Source organism: Pinus tabuliformis, chromosome Q (assembly GCF_031772625.1).
Source record: "Pinus tabuliformis cultivar Carrire ecotype Pingquan chromosome Q, CPIR1, whole genome shotgun sequence".
NCBI lineage: Eukaryota > Viridiplantae > Streptophyta > Pinopsida > Pinales > Pinaceae > Pinus > Pinus tabuliformis.
In genome coordinates, this window is record NC_142296.1 from 131,358,303 (window position 1) to 131,377,930 (window position 19,628).

A 19,628-nucleotide genomic window follows, 5' to 3' on the forward strand; every position below is an offset into this window, starting at 1 on the left:
GTCAAAATAAATATTCCAAAGATTTGTTGAAAAGATTCAGGATAGAAAATTGCAAACCTATCCCTACACCAGTTGCAACAGGTACAAAGTTAAGCAAGGATAATGAAGGATCAGATGTCAATACAACTATATTCAAAAGATTGATTGGCAGTCTCATGTATCTCACAGCCACAAGACTAGATATCATGCAAGGAGTGAGTTTGATTTCCAAATTTATGGAGACCAAAAGACACACATTGGAGTGCAGGAAAAGGAATTCTAAGATACATAGCATGAACTAAATATTGTGGCATAATGTATGCAAGCACAAAAAATAAATATTTTATTGGACACATAAATAGTGATTTTGCATATAGTTTGTATGATAGGAATCTGAGCAATTCTGGTTATGTGTTCCATCTTGGTTCAGGTGTTATTTCATGGGCATCTAAGAAGCAACTTTAGCAACATGTAGAAGCAGAATATGTAGTAGCAACTTTAGCAACATGTCAAGCAGTGTGGTTAAGAAGAGTATTTGATTCGTGTCTCTATTTGGTGTCTTTACCTGTGATTCTTGCTACTCCTTTTCTGCTACACCATCTTCTTCAATCAGTGGCACTGGTGCATCAATTGTTTTGTCTATAGTTCCATTCCATGACTCTTGTTATTTTAACACAACATCACTACTAATTATGGTTTTCTTTGTGACAGGGTTATACAATTTGTAAGCTTTTGCTTTCTCACTATAACCAATGAATATGCATTTTTCACTTTTATTAGATACATAGATAGTGATTTTGTAGTTAGTTTGGATAATAGCAAGAGCACTTCTGGGTATGTGTTCCATCTTGATTCAGGTGTGGCTTCATGGGCATCTAAGAAGCAGCCCATTGTGACACTTTCATCAAGAGAAGTAGAATATGTAGCAGCAACATTAGCAACATGTCAAGCAGTGTGGTTAAGAAGAGTATTTGATCCTTGTTGGTGTGTCTCTATTCGCTGTCTTCGCCTATGATTCTTGTAGCTCCTTTTCTGCTACATCATCTTCTTCCATGAGTGGCACTGGTGCATCAACTGTTTTGTCTACAGTTCCATTCCATGACTTTTGTTCTTTGAACACAACATCTCTACTAATTATGGTCTTCTTTGTGACAGGGTTATACAATTTGTGAGCTTTTGATTGCTCACTATAACCAATGAAATTTTGTGTGAGCAATAGAAGAGTAGTAGCTCGTGTGTTTTCTATGTGAATTTATGTTTTGTCTCCTTTGCCTTTCCAACAAATTGGTATCGGAGCGAGGTTAAACTGAAAAGAAGTTTAAAAAAATTATGGTTTAGAAGATCCGTAAACAGCCGCAGTTAAAGTCAACAACCATCGCCGGATCCTTAAATAACGGAGTGTGGAAGAGGAGAGAGCCGCCAATTTCCTCCGTCGTAGAGTGATAAGCCATTTAATATTTTAGTGGAAGGAAGGAGTACAAAGTAGTGACTCTTTTTTATTTTTCCAAGCGTAGCCTCGAGCAAAAAGCTTCTGTTTACATAGCCAGTCTTAAAATTCGATTTGCTGAGCCACTTTTAGCAGGAGAGCTGCAGTTCTTGTGGCAAGTTATTTAGAGTACAATTTCTGCATTACTGTTAGCAGAAAAGACAATGTAAGTGAAATTCAAAGCGGAATGCACTTTTCGAAAAACCGTGAAGAGCATGAGAAAAATCAATTAAGGTCACATGAGCTTATTTATTGGATTTTTTATTTTTTTATTTTTTATTTTTTAAATAAGGTACACGTGCATAAAACAAAATGATCTTTCTTTGTATGTTTGAAAAAATGACTTTCTTCATATATTTAAAGTATTAAAGATTTTCTTTATAAATTTTAAGTTGAAGGTTATAAAAAGAGTCACGAAGGGTTTTACTTGCTACAGTATTTATGAAGATTTTTTTGTATTAAAAAAAAAAGGTGTGTGGTTTATTATAAAGAAGAATTAAGTGATAATTGTTTTGTGGATTTGGGAGATTTTTTTCAAAGGAGAATTTATTTCTTTGTAAAGTTGGTCTCTACAAAATTATTTGGTTTTTGTCAAGCATGACCATGTTCTGAGTGAAGATTGTGCATATTTTCTTTCGGGGGTGATATGGAAGATAGCCTTATGCAATAAGAAAAGTAGCTATAAGAAAAGGAATGACATCAGTCATGGGTCATAGGGCATGACTGAATAAGACTAAGAAAAGGAATAAAAAAGAAGAGGTAGAGATTGTTTCCATGGTTAGAGAGGTTCAAGCCGCATCCGAGGAACTGAGAAGTCCAGCAGAAGAAAAATAAGAAATTGAGGGTGATTGGTGTAGCTTTGATCTGCTACCACCTCCTATGTTTACAGGTAAATATTTTGATCATTGGGTTATCAAGATGTTAATTTTTCTTAGAGCTAAAGAGTTAATTGAGTACGGGTCTAATAACCCATATGGTGAAGTATGTGATGCTTTCGAATTAAATTTTATAAAACAGGCATTGAATAAGCAGTGTTTGTGCAAGGTAGAAAAAGCTACAACTTCCAAGGAAGAATGGAAGATATTAGAAGAAGAATTTGGTGCAAGGGAGAGTGACATGCAACAACAAGATGTGTCACAATTTGTTGAGTCAGCCGCAAATATGAGAGTAGAGGAGAAAGACTCTGAGAGGAAAACACATCTTGGAGAATCCACGGAGAATCCCACTCAAAAGTGGATGATGGTTTTCAAGACCATAAAATTGAAACCCATTATGCAAGCATGCATATGAATGAAAAATATGCAACAAAGATTATAGAGAGAGAATCGGAAGCCTCTGTGTGTGAAACATAGAGAGAAAAAATAAATGCTCAAGGACTCCACTGTAATGTGGATGACGCAGATGATGGTGAATCCCACTGTGATGAGACACATGTGGATGATGATTGCAAAGTGAGATGTGAATTGGTGAATCCAGCCACAACAGATGGATTTGGTGAAATTGAAATTGTGAATGAAATTGACAATGAGCACATGCATGCTCAAATATCCCAGCATAGTGTGGATGAACATTATGTTGATGATATGTGTGGTTTATTTTTTGAAACAGGAATTGATTGTGAAAATATGGTAAGGGAAATGTTTGATAAAAAATTGAAGGTTGAAGCTGCCACTATAGCAGCAAGATATGAAGCAATTGGAATTGCACATGAAGCAGTATGTCATTTAGCAGCAATTGATGATTAAGAACCTGATAAAGTTATTGAAGAGTTATTTATGAGAATATACAGTAACAACATAACAATGGAAGACAACCTCCATGTAATTGAAAAGAAGGCAGATGTAGAGAAGGAAGCTCTCACTGAAGAGAGTCATATTAAATAATTTTTTAACATTGTTTTTTAATATGCAGGTGTTCAAAGTAGCATGGGAGCAAAAGTTGAAAGCAAGGTTATTAATAATTTTGATGCGTATTTGAATCTCATTGAAGAATGGATTCAAAAACCAATAGAACAAATTCATGCGTGTCTTAAAGCAACAACTAGAATAAAAGAATTGAATGAAATGGTGAATAATGATCTTGAGTGTGCAGATTACAGGAAAAAAGCAACAGTACATGATGATGAAAGTCAAAAGAATGATATGAAAGAAAAATATGAATGCATTGAAACCATTTTTCAGCAATGGAGTTAAGAAGAGATAAGATTTTGCTATCAAGAAATATGGAAAAAATAAAGTCATGAATATGAAGAGCAAACAAGAAAGTTTGAAGATGCAATTTTGTGGCAGCAGTCCATAGTTGAATGAATATTTGAATAGGAAGGTGTAGAAGACATGATCCAATTATTTTTCAGAACAAGTTGAAAACAAGTCAAAGAAAAATTGCAGCACAAGCAAGTGAATAAAGCCTACAACAAGAAACTTCAACATAGAATGAAGCAATTTCAAGGGTATAGAATCTAGAAGCAAAGAAAAAATGCAAAATTGTAAAATTATTGAGTCATTGTAAGCCTTAGAAAGGTAGGTTCGATGTTGCTTCTGCATAATCCATTCTTAATCATTTAGAAGTCGATTCTTTTATACCAAGCTCTAGGTGCTTGCTTCAGTCCATATAACACTTTCTTCAACCTGTAAAATTTATCTTCATTACCTTCAACTTCATAACCTGGAGGTTGTTGCTCATAAATAACATTTTCTTCTAGAATTCCATTCAAGAAGGTTGATTTTACATCCATTTGATATACTTTCCACTTGTTCTGAGATGTTGTGTCTAGAACCGCTTTTACGGTATCCAATCTGGCTACCGGAGCAAATGTTTCTCCAAAGTCTATTCCTGGTTGCTGCGAGAATCCTTTTTCTACAAGTCTAGCTTTGAATCTGTTAATTTCACCTTTCTCATTTAGCTTTGTCTTGTACACCCACTTTACACCAATGAGATTTTTGTCCTTTGGTAAATCAATCAAATCCCATGTATCATTCTTTTCAATAGCTTCAATTTCTTCATCCATGGCTTGCACCCAATTTTTATCTCTGATTGCTTCTTCAAACGAGGAGGTTGGAATGAAAATAATACAAAATTTGAATTAACATCCAAATCATCATAAATATCTTTCAAACTTATCATCTTTCTCTTACCATTGCTTGATTCATGACCTAATTGATTGCTGGGAGAATCTTGATCTATTGATCTGGTTGATGATCCATGCTGCTCTAAAAATCTTGGAGTCCTTGTTGGTGTGTCTCTATTTGGTGTCTTCACTTGTGATTCTTGTTGCTCCTTTTCTCCTACATCATCTTCTTCCATCAGTGGCACTTGTGCATCAATTGTTTTGTCTACAGTTCCATTGCATGACTCTTGTTCTTTGAACACAACATCTCTGCTAATTATGGTCTTCTTTGTGACAATTTTATACAATTTGTAAGCTTTTGATTGCTCATTATAACCAGTGAATATGAATTTTTCACTTTTATCATCCAATTGCCTCTTCGCTCCTTAGGCACATGTGCATAAGCTACACATCAAAATACTCTGAAATGAGATACGCTGCAAGACATACCTGACCATGCTTGTTCTGGTACTCTGTTCATAACACTCTTTGTAGGAGTTCTGTGGATCACATCAATAACACATGCAACTGCCTCTTCCCAATACTCATTAGACAGGTTTCTGGCTTTCAACATGCCTCTTACCATGTTCATAATTGTCTTGTTCATTCTCTCTGCTACACCATTCTGCTACGATGTGTACGTAGTTGTAAATTGTCTTCTGATCCCATGTTGTTTGCAGTGATCATGGAATGCCTTTGAATCATATTCTCCACCATGATCTAACCTCGATACCTAGATCTGTCAATCAATTTGGTTCTCTGCTAAGGCTTTGAATTCTTTAAACTTTGAGAAAGTTTCAGACTTCTTCTTCAAGAAGTAAACCCAAGTCTTTCTGTTGTAGTTATCAATGAAAGTGAGGAAGTAACATCTTCCACCAATAAATTATGTCCTTATAGGTCCACACAAGTCTGTATGTACTAGATCAAGAGGTTGCTTTGCTCTGTATGCAACTCTTTCTGGAAAACTTTCACGTTGTTGCTTTCCCAAGATGTAACACTCACAAGTACTAGATGGTTCTTTGATGGGAGGTAATCCTCTAACCATCTGTTTCTGTTGCAACAATCTTAAACCAGAAAAGTGCAAGTGTCCAAATCGAAAGTGCCATAACCAATAATCATAAGAAAATACAACTGTAAAAGAACCCACCTGACCACTATAATTCATAATTAGAGGAAACAGTTTGTTCCTCGTCATCTATAACTTTTCTATAAGTTGCGTGCCTGGTGGCTTGTCATATATAACACATTCTTGACCTTGAAATATACCTATGTATCCTTTCTGTGTCAATTGACCAACACTTAACAAATTATGTTTGAGACTAAGAACATAATATACCTCTGAGATTGTCTTCAGCTCCCCTTGCTTGGTCCGAATGTTGACCACTCCTTTGCCATCTACTTCTGCGTTCTTTTCAGTCCCTAACTTTACCTCTGTTTTCACAGATTTATCAAAATTTGCAAACAAATCCTTGTTTCTTGTCATGTGGTTACTGCAACCACTGTGTAATAGCCACACACTAGAAAAAGGTCCATGCATGGTATGACAAGCTAGAAACATGGAGTTATTACCCTTTGTAGTGTCATTAGCTCTCTGGTTCCCTTGATCAATTATCTTCTTCCTGCAATCATGAGCATGGTGACCAAATTTATTGAAATAATAACATCTCACCTTTGATTTGTTGACTCTCTAAGTATTCTTGAAGCTTCTATAGTAGCTTCCACATTCATGTTCATGCACTTCTCAGCCGTCTATCTGACCACCATATCTTCCACTTCATCCTCTGCCTCTTGTTCTACTTCTGCCTCGACCTCTGTCTCTTGAAATAGAAACCTGACTTTTGAAAGTGGTCTCTAAAGTGGAACCCTTATTTCTATCTATCCTTGCCTTATGCAACAAAAGTGATCCCATCATCTCACCAACCATCAATGATGTCAAATCCTTGGTGTCTTCTATGTTGAGAAGTGATCTGAGGATATTCTTAACCACTGGTTGATCTTTAATGTCTTGACCATAAATCTTTAACTGGTTTATGATAGTTATGACCCGATTCATGAAAGAATCCATGTCCTCTATATCCTTCATCTGCAGACTTTCAAAATCTCTCCTATTATTCTGCAACTTAAAAATATTGACTTTGGTCATACCTGTATAGTTTGTCGCCGAAGTATCCCATGCTACTTTTGCTGAGGACGTGATCATAATATTCGGGAACACTGCTCGATCCACTCCCTACTAGATATGTTGCAACGCTTGTGCATTCTTGTTCTTGTCTTACTTCCATTGTTCCCTCTCTGTATTACTGAGAGCTTGTTCTTTTTCTTCATTCTTAGGTCCTGAAAACCCAAACTGGACATAATCCCAAACATCATGTGCCTACAATGTGGTCATCATCTTAATGGCCCACACATCATAATCTTTCCATGTAAACGGTGGGAATTGGGGCTGAAAATTTGAGAAAGCCATCTTTCTCTATAAAAAAAAATTGGTTTAAAAAACCTTAAATTTTCTCCTTTAATAAGCTTTGCAAAGCTTTTTTTCAAAAAAAAAAAACTCTTCTCTTCAAAAATTTCCTTTATAAAATAAAACCCTTTATTATTTTGTAATATAACAAAACTTTTATATAAAAAGATATTATATATAAAAATCTCTTTATAATCACTCTTTCAAAAAATCATATGATAAAACCACGTGAGAGTATATTTAAAATGGTACCCACTTCACTTTTTATGACTTTAGAAAATATCACATGATTTTTAAAGCTTATGTGACTATGCCTTTTGACTTTCAAACACGTTGACTCTGTATTGAGTTGAGGAAAACACTAACTTCTCTCCTAAACGGTGGCTTGCTTGTTGATTACTCAATTTCCCTGACGATGGGTGTTCATGGCAGCTCCAACTAATTCTTCAAAATGAATGGGTTTCAACCTTCAAGAAACTCTATCTATGTTGTCTACAAACCAAACGAGCTTGACTACAACGACTAAGAAACTTCTGACTATCTTATCACTCACATATGCACGAAGCATCCGTAGAATGTCTCTCTCTCAAACCTCGCTTTGATACCAATTTGCAAAGGTAGAGATTTTGAATCTGATATACTTTCGTCAGCAGAAGAAGAATATGTAGCAGCAACATCAACAACATGTCAAGTAGTGTGGTTAAGAAGAGTATTTGATGGACTCAAGAAGAAATAACAAGGATCAACAACAATATATTGTGACAACACCCCAACGATTGCACTATCCAAGAATAGTGTGTTTCATCCAAAGAGAAAGCATATTGATACTAGATATCACTTTACTAGAGAACTCGTGAGCAATGGAGATGTAAACTTGAAGCCTTGTAATTTAGTGATCAATTGGTTGATATATTTAGTAAGTCATTAGCACAAGATGTGTTTGAGTTTCATAGAAGAAACTTGGGTGTTGTAAGCCTAGCTGAGACATAGACCAGCAGGCATGTTTGAGTTGTCATGAGTCATGTTTAAGTTTAGTGGTCATAATTAAGGGAGAGTGTTAAAATAAGATAATTACTCCTGCATGAGGAGTTCACTAAACATAGAGAGTTAGTTAACTGAGTGATTGAGTGGTTGAGTTTTTGAGTATTGAGTCAAGTCGAATTAAGCGATAGATGACTTTGAGTGTGTGGTTGCATGTCAAGATATTTTAGGCAAGTAGTTGGTTGGAAAAGGATAAATACCCTTCGTCGGGTTCATTGTAAGCATCATGTTTTGTGTGATCAATAGAAGAGCAACAGCTCATGTTTTATGTGTGAATTATGTATGCTTTGTCTCCTCTGCCTTTCCAACAGAGCACAACACCGTATTTTCTTGGATATTACTCAATTCAACACGTGAATGTGAAAGCGAGGAGAATTACTTGGGGCACACTCATAATAGTTTGGTGTTGAAAATTAGAAATTGAAATTAAACCAATTTTTTATAATAATGTTGGATTAGTTTAGAAAAATCTTTTAAAGATTGTCGGTTGGAACTTGGTCCTATTACGCTCGGTTGCTAGGATATACCTCAATTCAATTATTTTCACGCTCATAACATCGATTTCTGCATGACATAATACTTTGCCCTTGAAGAGTGCGGAAAAATATCCAAAAAGCAACGTTATGTTGGTATTTGTTAAAAACTATAGAAAAAAGTAATTGCAATGGCCAACTGTGGCTTTCTCATATTAGTTTGATAGAGTCACAGTGCAGATATAGGGTTCAATTCCTAGTATAACCTGCTTATTTTTATTGAAAGAAAGAAAGATAGAAAAAGATAGAAAATACTAATGTTCATGAAATAATTAGTTTTTTTAATTATTGTTAATTTTTAAAAAAATTGTTTTTAGTGTGATTTTTTGGAGTTTCAGGTGTTGGAATCCAACGGAAAAATTTGTGGTGAAATATTGATTTGTATTATTTAAACTAGTCTTTTTATTGTATATCTGGATTCAACACCCTGAAAAACTCCTAGGGCACTTTTATTGTGCAGGGGTTACCCATCAAACTTGTGATTTCAATGAATTCTTGTCATATTTTAGAGAAATTAGACCGGAAAAATCCCCTTGAAAAGCTTCGAAAAAGTCGCACTAAAAACAACTCGATTTTTAAATTGCTTTTCTAAACTTTTATTTTTAAGAGTAGAGGTAAGAAATGGTGGTATCTATGCATGCATACATAGAAAATGTCTGATAAAAAATGAAAGAAAAGGAGGCATACAAATATGAAAATGAAAGAAAGTAGAATATTAAAAATATTGGTAATTAGTATGGTTAAAAGTGGGGATAAAATATATTTTTAATTTATAAATATATAAACTAATGATGATAAAATTTAGGAAAAATATCTATAATTATAAATATAAAGTTACTAAAAGTAGGAAATTGGATATATGTTATTTAAGGTGGAGAGTTATATTTATTAACAAATGAAAAGGTAAGAGAAAATATGTGATTTTTCATTATTTGAAATTCATTTTTGAATGCATTAATGGATTCAACATATCTAGAGGCCACCTAGATTTTGCATATTACATAGATCAAACTTACAATTCCAATAATCCTTATTGGATTTTAGACAAATTCTACAAGAAAATAAGCTTAAAAAAGATCCAAAACATTGAATAATAAAACAGAATTAAGCAAGAATGGATATATGTAATTTTGATAAAACTTATGAAAAACCGAAAGAACCACATATATAAGTTTAAGAGAATACGATTCTTGAGATGAAAGTGGTGAACACTACTTATACCAAAGATAAAATTCTATTAAGAAAAAAGTAAAGGCTCCAAGGTTCTCATATATGTTGACGTAACAATAAACAAATTTGCACTCAAGGGACATGCACAATTATTAAGATAAAGTTTATAGGAAAATGTGGAAAGGTACATATATGTTTTGGAGAATTACTACATATACACTTTATATTAACAATATAAATAATGAAGGGCACTCGCTTGCTAAGGTTGGACCTAAAACTGGAAATGGGGCATCATAAATGCATGCTTACAGGAACACATATTCGTTCCTATGAGCATGCACGTGTTCATAGGCATTAATAGTTAAGAAGCCCTAAACCACCAATTATGACAATAACTAGGGTGTTACATCAACATGGCTCAAAAGCATGCACACATTCCTATAAATGTGTGCGTGTTTCTATAAAAACACATCCCTTCTTAGCAATATGCATCCATACCTAGTACAACTCATTTTCATACACATGCACCCCATTTTTTTGTACAATATCGAACTACAACACATGTTTAGTTATTCTTGAGCCAATGTTTTCATCCTTGCTCTACATTATGTGCCAAGTCAATGAATTAGATATTCTTTGGATTCTAGGTAAGACTTCAAATGGAATTTCTTTGATTCTTTTTGTTTTTCTTATTTTTGATTCAAATTTGGTTTAAAATTGACGTAATAAAAATAAAATGATACCCTAAACATAAACACAATATTAAATTGTAGGAGACCTGGTTTCCATGATGCCTAGTGAGAACCCAACCTCGCCATCACCAAACCACAACTTAGAACAACCAAAACTCAACAAAGAACAAAGAAATATCAATGCAAAATTTGATGCATCCTCGCTACTTTGAGGACATTCACACAGGATCTCCAAAACACTAGAAAGTCCTCATTATTGCCTCTTGTAAGTTCTCTAAATTAAATTGTATTCCCCGTCTCTAATGCCAAAGGATTATTAACTAATATTTTCAATTACGTAGATATGATGTGTGAATACTATAGAATATAAAAACCATATTAAAGACCTTAACATTACCAAACAAGTTTTGTTGTCATTTTTCACCGACCAATAAACAATCATCCTTTTCTAGTCAACAAAGAATGGATTTGTATGGATTAGTGCACCTACTAGTCATTTCAAGATTATTGGATGGATGGGGGTTCATGGTTTTTTATAAAGACCCTTGTAATAATGTTGAGGTATATATATATATATATTTCTTGAGGATATTATGGGTAGAGTTTGGACTATGAAATCCATGTTAGCTACTTCGAGATGGGATAATTCTAGGGGATTGGTCGTGGGCCTCCATAATATTTAAAAAATATTTTTTGCAACCTAGCATTAAGCCCTCATCCACCTAGATGATGGTCTAATATCCCCTGACTACCATTGTTCAATAGTGTATAGCATTATTGAAACTATGATGGAAATAACTACCTTGGCTTGCACCCTAGTGTAGAATGACACCTTTTTAACATCGTTTTGCTAGGATTCACCAACAATTGATATCAATAGAGGGGTTGGACTGTCAGATTCTACAACATTGTTAAATTAGGAGAGACCACATGGAAGCTCATGCGAGTCTCATAGATGTACCAATTGTGGACATACTTCCTATGCCCTCATAGATGCTAATAGATAACATTGTTTTAAGGTGAATGTTATTATCATGATCATCTTTGCTTTTTTCATTATATATATTTGTGTGTGTGTGTTTCTCTATTTGTTCTATATATATCTAATTATTTGTTGTTTATAATTGCTATGCTCTAGGAGTACTCCCCCACTTTGGTTGATGCATCAAAGTTAGCTCCTGCCACTTATACTACAACAGAATTTGTTTTTTTTTTTTTTTGGTGTACCACACACTTAGGTATAGTGAATTAAAATAATCCCTCCTTGTAAAACATTTCATAAGTTTTTAGATTATATTATAGATTCTTTTAGTTTGGGTATAGCTATAGCTTTTATTTAACGATTTTACATATTTTGATGACACCAGGAATGAATCCATACCCACATGGGATGAACATATCATCCCCTTTAACGTCATGTTTCAAACTATTTTATTTTTCAATGTTTACTTCATTATTGTGTTTTGGTTAACTAACTTAAATATTATAAATATGCATGCAGGTGGTTCCATTTTCACATTTTTCCACTATGCTATGGAGATATCATTCACCATCATCCATTATTCCTCTATGAGTTGTCGGGCAGAGTTGTCACATTGCCTCAACCTTTGGGATCCATCTTATCTCCATTATGGAAATCCTGTCATTGCTACAATCGATGGGTGTTGATGGTAACTGCCCTCCACTACCTTTTCCATCCGATCCACCTATAAAGGCTTCATCGATAGAAAATCCATCGATAAATAACACACCCCCCACGAAACCCTTTTCACTACCTTTGTTATAGATGATCATGCATTTTTCCCTATAGGACAAAGGGGGTAGCAGTAAGAAAATTTTGTATCTCAATAAATTAAGAAGTGTATGATGGTATTGAAAAGAGGTACTCATCAAGGAAGTGAGCATATGGCATGCCTTTATTTGCAAGAGGAGGAACATAAACATTAAATAAAAAAATTAAATAATCATCTTAACTAATATAATATTTCAATATCAACTTTATATATATAGAGAGAGAGAGAGAGAGAATAAAATATTTTATTATGGCTATCGATTAAAATATCTCAATGACATCCACAAGTTATCTCAATATTTAAACCATGAAGTATTATGTAAACCATGAGAATCAAGGTTCAAATCCCCAATGGGTCAGGTCAACTATCTATCTATATATATATATATATATATATATATATATATATTGAAAATGAAAAAGAAAAATTCCATACTTGAAAATAGTTAATGGAGAGTAACAATTTTACATTTACATTTTGACACTTTTTACGTTATTTCAGTGAATTTTGTTTAAAATTTAGTAAAGTTTGTTGGAATTGCAAATTTAAGCGACGTAATTACATAATATAGGCGTTCAAGTAGATTTTCAAAGAGTTAATTCCATTTATTCATACTTAAGTGCAATTTAAACGATGAAGAATTAAGATCTCATGAAAAATTGTATCATCAAAACATTTTATTCTTGCATTCCTCAAAATGAAGGAAATGTATCATTATTTCCATTCTCATCATGAAGTTTATATGTATAAAGAACCATTGTAGTTCTATCATAGTCACTAATTTAGTAGGAGATGTGTCATCCTTTCCATTCTCATCATGAAATAAATTATCCTCTGATGAGCCAATCTTTCTTTTATTCGACATTAAAATTGACCCAATCTAGATTTACTAACTTAAAAAAAATATTTAATTTGAAGGTAAGTGGCAGGGCTTTTGCTATGATTGAGTAAAGGGTTTTAGTAGGAGATGTGTCATCCTTTCCATTCTCATCGTGAAATAAATTATCCTCTGATGAGCTAATATTTCTTTTATTCAACATTAAAATTGACCCAATCTAGATTTACTAACTTAAAAATTTAATTTGAAGGTAAGTGGCAGGGCTTTTTCTATGATTGAGTAAAGGGTTTTAAAACCATACGAGATTTATAATTGATTTTTTGACAATTTTTTTTTTTGGTTTGGTAAGGACCTAAAGGTATTTGAAGCAGTGACCTATAGCAAAGAATACCTTAATAGTGCACCCATTCACCATCAATCCAAAACGCCATAGGCAATTTTGTGACAAATTATTTGTATTAAGATTGGGAAAAAATTTGAAACGCATATCAATTAAGTTATAGCATTGGCACTTTTTTAAATATTGAACTTAATTCTGTAAAGCAACCATATCAAAAAATGGGAATATTTTCTACCATTCATGCAACTATGTAAAGGTGAATGTTATTGAAATTATTTATGGCCTTGAAAATATATGTAGGTGGGCAGTCTCACATGTTTACATATATAAAACAATGTTATGCAATATATTTTTAAAGGTAATAATGAATAAAAAACGGATTGAACGGAACATCCTAAACTTTGGCCATTTGTTTAGATAATCGAACTTTTCTCAATTAATTCTTTCCTTAATTACCAATTAAGCAAATATTTTGTTGCTTATTGCTATTCGTTGATTCTATCCGTATTTACAAGCCATTAAATTTATATTAGTGGACTAATTTGAAAAAAAAAATGCTTTTGCCTAAGCGTTTTCCCACCCGATTCCTCTGTGGAAGCCAAGATCGCCTCAGGGTCTTGTATGGCTATCAAATCGAATTATGGACTAGACAACTAAAAATTTTAACCATCTTTACAAATGGAGTTGTTTATAATGCGACTTTTTGGAGATTCTGGTGACGGAATCCGGCGGAAGAAATTGAAGTTAAATTTTGATTTGTTGTAGTTAAAATGGTTTTTTAACTACATATTTGGATTTAGCACTCTGAAAAACCCCTGGGAAGCTTTGATTGTGCAGAAACTAGTTTTCAAACTTGCGATTCCAATAAATTGCTGCCGGATTTTGACCGAAAAACCCACCAAAAAAACTTCCAAAAAATCTCTCTATAGACAACTGCCATACGAATACATCATCGCACTTCGGCATTTACCTTGAAAAATATTTGTTATTAATATCTCTGACATTAATATCTTTGTTATTAATATCCAATATCTTCAGCGAAGATATAAGTGATCCTATCGACTATCCAGGATTTACTCACATCCCTATCGAGTATCCTCTCCGGCATAAGAGACGATCTGCAGAGAGGGCATGTTGTCTGACAATGATCAAGCCACTTATCCAGACAATTCCTGTGAAATACATGATGGCAATTGCACAATTCTCTGATGTGCTCCTGTTCCTCGAAGGAGTTCAAGCACACGGCACATTTAATGTCATCACCTAACGACTCACAGAATCTCTCCCCAAACTTCCCGAATGTTACAATCGGCAAGTTCTTTCTAATCGTATCGGCAGAGATTGAAGGTCGAACGGAAGAGGGGTTGATATCAGCGAAATCTGGCCACGAAGAGCCGTCAAGTTCTCGAGAGTCGGCTACCCCAACAAAATGAAGAGCCCAATTCATCGCAGCCTTTATATAAAATAACGTGAATGCGAGGTGAAACAACAGTGTCGGGATAGCCAGACCGTAGAAACCTCCAGGAAATCCCATGACCTAGAAAGCTTGAAGAAAATCCACCACTTCAAATGCTCGGAGGAAATCCAATAGAAACACCTTAGTGTTTCAGACTCCGATGCCTTTCCCTGAAGCCTTTCTAACGACGATATGATCTAATATGTAAAGCAGGTCAAGTGTGAAGGGCTTGAACGTTAACGAAGTTCCGAGAAGATTCTTGGAATTGAAGCAAATCCAGGTCATATATGATGGGTTTGAGTGGAGACTTGAAGGTGGAGAAGCGATGATGAAGAGACCCTTAACGAAAGTTCCGAGAAGATTCTTGGAATTGAAGCAAATCCAGCTGAGATATGATGCGTTTGAGTGGAGACTTGAACGTGGAGAAGAGCTGATGAAGAGACCGTGGCCCCACTCCCCAACTGCAACGGATATCCGGGACAGCGTATCCTGCGAGGCAAACAGGGAAAGAAAGACTTTAAAAATTTATTGTCAAGAAAAGGGGTGGTTTCGACGTGGTAAGCACATCTGAGCCAATATAGCCGGAAAAAGCTTTAATTAAAGTTATATTAAGGAATTTAGACTTCTGTGATCCATAACATTGTATAGATAATCTTTGGCAAAATCACATAACCAATCTTTTGTCGACGCGTTTCGAACCAACCAGTGTGGTTCATCGTCAGGACAAACTTGTCCTGACGATGAACCACACTGGTTGGTTCGAAACGCGTCGACAAAAGATTGGTTATGTGATTTTGCCAAAGATTATCTATATAAAGTTATATTATTTTGAAAAGAGTTTATATTATTTTGAAAAGAGTTAATGGTTAATAATGTGTATTTTCTCTTCAAAAGATACAGGTTCAAATTCAATGAAATAGACACCGTATATGTGGAAGGATATAAGCCTCTTATGAGCGTTTCTGGATGTCTTAATCTCATAATAAGATGATTACAATGGGGGAGTGTATTAGGTTCAAATTCAATGAAATAGAGACCGTATATGAGGAAGGATATAAGCCTCTTATGAGCGTTTCTGGATATCTTAATCTCATAATAAGATGATTACAATGGGGGAGTGTATTTGTGGACATGTTAATGAGATCACATGAGTCATAAATATCTGGTTCCATACCCAACTTATGAAAATCATACTAAATTTAAACTTGTAAAATAAATTTATAAAAATCATATCATATATATAAAAATAAGAACGTAGAAATTTTTTTGAAGATCTCTACATTTACCAAGTGACAAATATTTGGTTCCTTGCACACTTAGGAAAATCATGCTAAATTTAAACTCATGAAATTAAATTTATAAAAATCATGCTTAACACTAAAAAAAACTAAAATCTAAATCTAAGCAGATTACAGTAGTTGCTTTGGACATTACTCAATTAAACACGTGAACGTGCAAGTGGGGAGAATTAGCTGACAGTCTCAATAATTTAGCGTTAAAAATCATTCTAAATTGAAATTAAACAATTCTTTTATATTCATTTTGGAGTAGCTTCTTTTTTTTAATCTCTTAAAGAACGTACATTACGCGTGGTTTCCGGGATATCACTCAATTTAATTACTTGCACGCACCTAACATCCATTTGCACATCACATAATACTTCCGCCTCGAAATCACGAGAAAAAAAGTCCCAGGACCAACTTTTACACCGTTCTTAAGTTTTGTTTCAGTGAGTTTAGAGGTTTATTTTATAATTTAATATAATGTGTAATAAATTATTTATTAGTTATTTGTCAATACATTTAGAACCAATCAATGTGATTTATCGTCAAAACAAATTGCAGTAGAATTTTATTTATATTTACTAGAACAAAAATTTAAAAAATTTAAAAAATATCAATTATTTAGAAATGAAAAAATTAAATCTTTTTAACTCATATTTAAAATAAATTTATACAAATTTATTAAAATTATATATAAAAGTAATTGCGAACTCCAACCATGACCTTCTCCTTATCCCATCTTTATCCTATCTGGATCCCGTTAGAGCGCGGATATAGGGTGCGTGGGTTACCTAAAACATAAGAGATGAGCAATGTTTTTTTTAAGTTTTTAGTCATATTAGTCCTTGCCTGGTTACGACACTATCATTTATTTTGACGTTAAAGTGTCAAAATTGTATTGAATTGTATTATTTTATTTAAGGTTAAAGTTTGAAAACTGTATTGAATTGTATTATTTTATTGTGTTTTTTAAATTTAATTAAAATTTTAAGAAAATATTTATTCTTTTTATTTCCCATAAATTTAAAAATATTTTTTTATTTAAAAAAAAATACAGTACCATCATTTTATAATATATATATATATAATAAATTTAATTAAAAAATCATAAATTAATAATACGGCTACACAATATGACAAAGATTGTAAAAATGCGAGGAGAGCAATTAAGGAAGTTGTTGATGATTCTCTTAAAATGGACAAGATAAGAATATACAAAGCCCTAATTAAAAGGAAAAAGAGGCAGTACATTCGTCAAAGACAGGAGAATCTCTTACACCTCTCTAAGGTAGCTCCTAAGAAATTTTGGAGGCAGATTTTGACTAGGAAGACTAAGGATAATAATAAAATTGCTCTTCACGATTGGAATTCTTATCTTAAAAAGCTTTATGAATCTCCTAATGTCATGGATAATTTGGAAACCCTGCTCACAACGAAAGAAGTCTTCTCTTTAGAAGACATTAAGTTTGGGGTTAATCGCCTCGCGAATGGGAAAGCTAAGGACATTGAAGGTTACCAGGCAGAAATCTTAAAAATTGGAGGCCCTGTCCTCATCCCCCACATCCACAAGCTTTTCAATCAAGCTATTAAGCAAGGGTTCCCTAAACCTTGGACTGAGAGCCTCATTATCCCTATTTTTAAAAGTGGAGATACAAATAACCCCTCTAATTATCGGACAATTATGATCAGCCCTCTCTTAGCCAAGTTGTATGGTAGTATTCTGGAAAAAAAGTTAAGCATATGGCTTGAAAGTGAAGGTAAGCGGGCTAAAGGCCAAGCAGGTTTCAGAAGGCATCACTCAACAACAGACCACCTTGTTACGCTTAGGATCATTGCGGAGGAATGTCGTAATGATAAATCCAATTTATTTTGCTGCTTTGTAGACTTTAGAAAGGCTTTCGATACGGTTCCTAGATACAACCTTTGGAATAGGTTAGAAGAGCTAAAGGTTCCTCTTGAATTGAGAGCTGCTGCTATAAGGCTATACGAGAATGTAATTGCCAAGCTAAAGAACAATGAGGGGTGGTCAAAAGATATTAAGTGTAACATCGGAGTTAAACAAGGCTGCCCCCTCTCCCCTACCCTATTTGGCATTTACATCGATAAGCTCGAAGGTTATTTAGAAGAAGCAGGATGTGGTGGCACAATCTTAGCTGGGATAGTCGTTATCCTTCTTCTCTATGCTGACGATATTGTTCTTTTGGCAAGGTGCCCTTCTGATCTTGATAAGCAACTCAAGCTTCTTAAGGATTTCTGCTCTACCATGGGTATGACTGTTAACACTGACAAAACAAAAGTTATGATTATCAAATCCAAGAAGGACACTTGCGCTAATTTTATGTATGACAATAATAACTTGGAGGAAGTATATTCTTACAAGTACCTAGGAATTGATATCCATCACAAGCTCAACTGGAACCATAGCATTGAGAAAAGGATCAATGGGGGATGGAAAGCTTATTTTGGTCTTGAAAATAATTGTAAAACAACAAACCTCGTAATGTGGGATAAAAAGAAGTTCCTCTTTGAAACTTTAGTCACTCCTGTTATCTTATATGGCTGTGAAGTTTGGGGCTGCAGCATCTCCAGAGAATCATGGAGAAAGATTGAGCAAATCCAGAAGCGTTTTATAACTTATAACCTGAAAATTAAAAGTAATACACCCTATCCTATTCTCCTTATAGAAGCAAGTCTTTCTCCTATTGAGAGCCTTGCTATGCTCAGGTTTCTGTTGTACAAGCACAAGCTCAATAACATAGACAATCATAGACTTCCTAAGCTAGCTTTAAATTCCAGCCAAAACCACCTAAGGCTTAACCGAGGATGGCATAAGGACACAAGGGCCTGGTTAAACTATTGGGAGATCAATGAGAATGATGCTTTGCAAAACATAAATAACATTAAAGATATTGTTACTTCTAAGTTCAAAGAAAAATTGTGGTGTGAGAAAGATTTAGCGTCTAAAAGAAAATTAAGTTATTATAAGAAGGTCATCAACCCCACCCTTGAAGATCAAAAGTATCTCTCTATTTTAACTAGCTCAAAGAAGAAAATTAATATAGCAAAGATTAGAACGAATTCTCATGAGCTCCATAGTGAAACTGGCCGTTGGGCAGTTCCTAAAACGCCATGGATGGAAAGGATCTGCCATATTTGTGAGAATAGGAGCATCGAGGATGAAAACCACTTCCTCTTAGAGTGCCCTGCATACAACCACATTAGATCTCAATTTCACAACCTTTGTTACAATACTGACCTTCCTAGCCTTTTACAATGCCAAAATTATAGTGAACTCGGGAGGCTTCTCTCCAAGCTTTTTGAGCATAGGAATAAATTCTTAAATCAAAATAAATAATTTGTCTTTTTAGGTCCGATAGATCATTATTTGGTCTCAGCGGATGTTAATCATCATCATCATCATCATCAATAACTCATATATATAAATTTAAA

At 34.1% G+C, this 19,628-nt stretch overlaps 1 protein-coding gene and 1 pseudogene across 2 annotated transcripts in view; both read right to left on the reverse strand.

The window, feature by feature from the left end:
- Positions 1-19,628, reverse strand: part of LOC149218602 (glycine-rich RNA-binding protein RZ1A-like) — a 270,714-nt pseudogene that overhangs the window by 15,504 nt on the left and 235,582 nt on the right. The gene's annotated exons all lie outside the window — the stretch shown is intronic.
- On the reverse strand, positions 14,458-14,973 carry LOC149218603 (brassinosteroid-responsive RING protein 1-like). The gene has a single exon (XM_089386592.1). The coding sequence runs from the start codon at positions 14,971-14,973 to the stop codon at positions 14,458-14,460; it is 516 nt and encodes a 171-aa protein (XP_089242718.1).